Raw genomic sequence first — 6,616 nt, forward strand, 5'->3', positions numbered from 1 at the left:
TCCGTTAAAAGAGAAAATGTTTAAGGTAAGCGGATCTCAGATAATATAGCGTAAATGTAAAGGATTATTTAGCTGTCCAACAGAATTGAAGAAAATATTGTGATAGGTAGGTGGGAGGATTTAATTTCGACAATATAAGTCGTACCCGCATATGCTTGTATATTTCATTTCTTTTTTAAGAATAATGGCTACTTAAATAGTAACTTTTAACATTCAGGGGGAAACTACCTTCCGCGGTCAGTGCTGCTTGATCTTCCGCCACCATGAACCCGATTCGGGCCGGACCCTATGGGCTCCTATTTCGTCCCGCCAGCTTTGTGTTTGGTAGCCAACTGTCGGGACTCTGCTTCTTAACATAACACCTATATGATTGTTTTTCAAGCTAGCTTAAATTTCTAAGCCATTTAAGGTTTGTGGACATGTTGTACACGTATGTCCAGTTTGTCCGACGATGTCTGATCTTGAGCATTGATCCGTTGTGCGTCCTATCCAGCTGTGCGTCAGTGGCCGCTTCTGGGAAGTAAGAGATGACGCTAATGTGGCCTCTCGGTTTCATATTGTCGGCAACAATAACACTCGCGACTTACCGTATGTAGAGGGGCAGGTTACCACACTTAGCCCACAGGGTGATCTCGCTATCTTGCCATCTACAATGATAGATAAAACCGTACTAAGAATCGTTTTCGATTTTGTCTCGGTGCTGTTCCACGGGCGCGCTGCATTTTGCTGACGTAACTACTGAACTGAATTTGCCCAATACAGAAACCAATGATGCGTGAAAACGTTTATAATATTGGAAAAAAAAAAACAAAAAAAAAGAAGTAAAACTTCAATACTAGGCCTTCCATATATGTAGAAGTAAAATAGAAAAAAGAATATGTTTAGAGATGAGAAGGGCAATCGTTATCTTAAGCTAGCACAGAAATGATGTTTCTTTCCGCTTGCTTTTTTTCTCTTTACTACTTGTTTATCGCTAAGTAGGATTCTAAATACACTAAAAATGCTATTTTGATCTTGGAAATTTCATTATGTAGTGAACTAAACTTTAACCCAAATTCAGGCTAAAAAACTGAGCGTTCTTGGTGCAAAATACGTTTTCCATACCTGGTAAAGTTCACGTTTTTCCAAGATCATGAAGCTGCCCATCGTTTGTATGGCTACGTATACAGTAGTATTATATTAAGTACAGCTATAGCATCTTGGAGTTGGAATGTGTACCCCACTTTTATGGGTTATTCGGTCTCGATGAAACCTAATGAGGCGCATTGTCAAAACGACGGGCAGTAGCACTTCGTAAACTGAGAGAATAGATGGACTGCAGCCATGTGCAAGCACCTTGGATTTGTAATCTTAATTTACTCACGTTGGACACCTGGATGTTCGGCGAACGGAGTAAAAAGCTCAGATAAACAAGATTTCTATTGCCCCAAAATCTCGTATAGCAAAATGCAACTTCAATAACAAATTTCTACTCCAAATTGGCCACGGAGGATCGTGGCTTCGTGTTGATATAGGGCAGCGAAAGAAATGAGTAGCTACGAAAGATACGCCTAAGCCTAAAGTTACAATATTCAACGCCTTAATATTTGTTCAAAGGAACTGAAAGAGCCTTATATTAGGAAATTCGTAAAGGGTCTACGTATGACCGCGCTGAGTCGAGTAAACAAGATTATACCACATAAAACTCGATAAACGAAATAGTGGTTGAAACAATGCCTAAATTGCACGTGGCAAAAACCTGGATGGAAATTTTTCTTATACTGACTATATTTTCTAGAGCTGATCATTGCTCGAATTTGTTAGACCGGACAAACAATTTCTATATAATAACCTTAATTTACTATAGTTTCTTTCTAATAATATCTTCCAAGGGAAGTTTGATTAATATTAAATAATTTTTATATAATTAATATACTAATGAAATTGTATTTTGCGAAATGAAATATATATTAACTTTCAAGGAATAAGGACACAACGTCTAACGAACTGTTACTTCTGTTTCGCAGCATTTACTGCGTTACCCGAACGAGGACCTGATTGGTTTGTATACATATAAGACGTTCAGGCAGGATCAGCTATGAATCCAAATCGGACTCAATTTCAGACGAATGGCGAGTTCTTTTAGTTGCATAATATTTATGTGCTTGACGCTAAGCATCTGTCGTCGACAAGTAACTCAGAACGTGAACCGACGTCACTTTTCACGCACAGGTATCCGACACAGCTCTTGAACCATACAATGTCACGTTATCGGTGCACCAGCTTGTGGAAAACACCGACGAGACATTTTTGACTCTATACGATATATGCTTTCGCATGCTCAAACTTCCATCATTGGCCTAGCCAGAATTAAATCATTTGGTGTCATCGACAATGTCTGAAGTTAGCACGTGTCTACGATTTCCTGCTTCCTGCTCAGCTAAACGCCGATCTTCGAAAGCTCGCCGTGAACATGGCGCTTTTCCCGCGCCTGCATCCCTGTATTCCCGGTTCCGCGCCGCTTACTACCCGTGCGGCGCAGCAGCACCGACAGTTGACAGTAGCCGAACTCGCCCAACAGATGGTCGACGCGAAAAACATGATCACAACTTACGATCCGCGTCATGGCCGATACCTCCCTGTCACTGCTATATCCTGAGGGCACATGAACATGAAAGAGGCCGACGACCAAATGTTTAGGGTGCAGAACAAGAAGTTTCCTACTTTGTCGAATGGATTCCAAATAACGTAAAGGTTACCGTCTGTGACATCGCACCTCGTGTCCTCAAAATGTCTCTGACCTTTGTTGGCAATACGACAGCTGTCCAGGATATTTTCAAAAGAATATCAGAGCAGTTTACTGGCAAGTGAGAATAGCTAATGGAATACTAAGCGCAACAGAGAACACAATAAAAATATTAGTAGAAACTTAGATTGACTTGAAACGAAGAAGCTGCTAAGTCTGATTTAGTGAGTGATCTTCTATATTGTCAAGAGTTTCCTGGAAAGTTCGTCAAAACCCATTACTAAAGCACAAGTTATCATAACGTGGATATTATCTGTGGATATATTTTACTAAGGACCCCTTTCGGAACCTAATACCTTGCCGAATTTGTATCGATGTAAAGGACTACATTAGTATCAACATAAAGGAAGCCGATACCAAATATGAATGATTTAATATCAGAATATCAACAGTATCAAGAAGCGACAGCTGACCATGAAGACGACTCTGATGATTACGACGAGTCGATTGCAGAAGAAAGTGAAGATTAAAAACATATAGCATGCCTTATTAATCATGCTACCTATAGTACAATATTATCGTTCTCAGGTTTTTAACTGGTGCGGGCAAAATACATATAATAAATTTATTTTTTCTCCCGTTTTAATGCATAGGCGATCGCTAATTAGCACTTGGATACCCACACGGTCTTCCTTTCTTGTCTGTTTCGATTCTTTTATGACTGACGCCGATTGGCCTAACGCTAATGTCGTGGTCTATATGCAGGTTGTTGCTCGCTATTATCCTGCATGAGACTCTGATAACTGTGATAGACACATGTTCGCGTGCGAAAGAGAACGCGCGCGACGTGGGAGAAAGCTTTCGTATCCAACTACAAGAGTCTATACGATACATGGTTGCCTGCATCGTTGCTGTTCAGTAGGTGAAGTCCAGGGGGCCCTTGGAAGATAGAGAACCCACGTTCGACACCCAAAACGGCTACTAAGCAGGTTTCAAGATGGCCGGCCGGCGTTCGATTAAGCGAACGACTACAGACCACAGTCATGGACCGCTCCAAACTTGCTTGTCATTATGGTTACACGACACTAGCGTGTGCGTAGACATCAACATATTATATTGCCCAATCATCCAGAATTCACGTTTCTGTCAAACCGTAGTAGTTCTCCAATTCTTATCGATGTATAACCCCGTGATCAGCTGCGCTTAACAGCTCACTTTGATAAGTAAAGGAATGCACGAGATCGTTTGACAAATGAACAAAGTATCGCGAATCGGGGCGTAGAAAAGTCAATCTCCTAAGTATATTGAATTTAAACGATACATTGGGACCTATATACAATACACATATAAGAAGAGAAGAAAAAGACAATTTCTTAGGGCGGGAGGCGCAGAAATTGAAATAGGTATGGTAATGGTTACTTATACACTATATACAATAACTATATGTATTATTTTACAATTACGGCGTCTGGGGACATAGCACAAATTAGATGCCCCTAAGTTCCTTCCAGTAAGTATATACATCAGGTAGCTTAATCCTTAATGTTGATGAGACAGGCCATATTTACTGTATCATGACTTCAAGGGTAATGTGCTTAATGTCAAGGCTCATTGGCACGTTAGCCGGTGTGATGACTCAGCTGAGAGCAATTACTTCAAGCCTCTGTAGGAATATGCTATAACATAAAAAAATACATTTGATACGATGCTTACAGGATTATTATATGAGGCTCTTACAAAATTATTAAGTATTGCATATCTAGATCTGCAAAAGAATTCCGTAACCTTCAATTAACAAGGGCGACAAGGGAAACAAAACATTGACGGAGGCAACCTCGGGCTCCTTCCGCGGTGTCTGATGAGCGCAGAAAGACATTGAACACTTGCAAAAATAGACTCTATAGGAACTTCAAGGTTATAGCATTGGTTAACAAACTGACCGAGTCACCGTTCACTCAGATTCTGTTGGCTATCCACGGTTAGGGTTTCAGGTGTATCCAAAAACAATACCTAATTTAATCTACATTGATTTACCTTACATTTTACTAAAATTACAACTACAAATTAGGTCTTTCGCAATGAGTTCTTACGGGGAAGTCTCCTACGAACGATCCTTCAAACGAAAGAAGTGATAGCTAAATATCTTGCCGATACCATAAAACTACAAGCGGAGCTTCGCAGATATGAAACACGGTGACTTCCAGAGGATACACGAAGGGTTTGAGCAAAGACGAGTCACATGGCGAATGAAGACATATGAAATACTAACTGACGTTATCAAAATAGCATAGTTTTAAGTTCACGTACAACGGGACATAGTAGAACGAGTGAGCAGAAAGTTTCACCGAAGGCGCCTCAGGTTGAGAGATAAGAATGGTATTAGTGCAATACCAATTTTTATGTTAAACTGAGATAAATCTCCTGCAAGCGCCCATTTAGAGATCAAATGTATTCGAAATATCACAAAAGAAGCTATACAGTAATAGAGCATAGATCTCAAAAAAAAAACATCACTGAAGACAGACCCTTATACAGAAGCTATTCCTGAAGATCTCTTCTAACTAACAGACAAGCTGAGACCCTTAAACTCCTCAAAGGGGAACAATTAAAAATGACGGGGTCAATACACCAGTTGAAGTGAAAGGGACACATGGGAATTAACTTATTACAAACATAAAAATAGGAGTATCGACATGCCTTTTGATGGCGTTGAAAAGAAGTTTTTTATGTTAAGCATAATGCCCATAACCGTAAATGATCAATCAGTCACTACAAAGGGTCTCGGCAATATCTGACAGTACCTAAGCTTAACTCTCACGGTCCGCCCCTTCAGCTTTGGTGATCGTTTCTTATTTTTTCTATAATGAGACGATCATACTAAGTTACCCAAAAACAATTTAACACAACGATTTGGAGTATCTCACGCCAAATAGAGTTAGCATCTGCTGCAAGTACCTAGTTTATTTAAATTCAGGAAACTACTGCGAAGCGGTATTGTAAATATCGTATTAAACTTCAGTCGAAGAGGAATATCGAAAATAAGATAGATAGCTTTCAGATACATTAAACTATATGTGTGATAAATTAAAATAAGTTTTACAGTACCCAGCTGTGTTCTGACCGCTGCTATGAAAGATAATCACTGACTCAAGGTTCGCCAAAGGAGGGAATTATGATCACTTTAATATCAGGGAAAATAACGTGGCGTGCATTGACCTACCTGAAACTGCGCGTTCAGAGCCATTTGTTGAATAGTGTAGCTGCAATACTAACTGCAGTTGCTTGCATTGCAGAAGCTTGAATAAACTGAAACCAAGTATCTGAAAAAGTCCTAATCTGTCTGACGTTTTAGCAAAAGGGTAGGCCGCCTTCTAACAGGAGCCGATAGGCAAAAGCTGCCTTTCGCACAGAATACGGTAACACATGACTTAGTCTCCTATGAACACTGAATGGCGCTTCTTGATTATAATTCTCAAAGAAGTTCCGTTTTTGTTAAGTCCCTGAGATGGAAGCGAGTTTTACTCGTATATTGGAAGTATTAGAAGTTATCAATAGATTATAGCTGTACTACCAAGCAAAGGAAGCTGAACACTACGGCTCTGCGAACCGGTAAAATCTAATGCTTGTCAAAATGCTTCTGTTAAATTTCGGACACAATTTTGAGCTAGTAAACGAACGTTGCTTCTTCAAAGCCGCACCCAAGCCATCCTTGCTAAAGTATCATTAGACCTGGGCATTCGCACAAGTGCAAGTTCACCTCTGATATCCCTATTCTAAGCGTTTAATGGGCGATGACCATTTGAACTTGGGATTTGCACTAAGGAATAGAGCCGAGCGCCCGATTCGGTAGCTCGGTTTGCTAGGCCTGGACAATTCAACGGCATACCACTA

At 40.1% G+C, this 6,616-nt stretch overlaps 1 protein-coding gene across 1 annotated transcript; it reads left to right on the plus strand.

Moving 5' to 3' along the window:
* The first annotated feature begins 2,373 nt into the window (after window positions 1–2,373).
* Window positions 2,374–3,375, plus strand: LOC111259470 (tubulin beta chain-like). The gene is given in 3 exon segments (XM_086967918.1): window positions 2,374–2,403; window positions 2,405–2,693; window positions 2,696–3,375. Coding segments are annotated over 3 exon segments (474 nt in total). The 3' UTR covers window positions 2,851–3,375.
* Window positions 3,376–6,616: the final 3,241 nt, after the last annotated feature.

This window comes from Varroa jacobsoni, unplaced genomic scaffold, assembly GCF_002532875.2.
Source record: "Varroa jacobsoni isolate VJ856 unplaced genomic scaffold, vjacob_1.0 scaffold_337, whole genome shotgun sequence".
In the NCBI taxonomy this organism is placed as follows: Eukaryota; Metazoa; Arthropoda; class Arachnida; order Mesostigmata; family Varroidae; genus Varroa; species Varroa jacobsoni.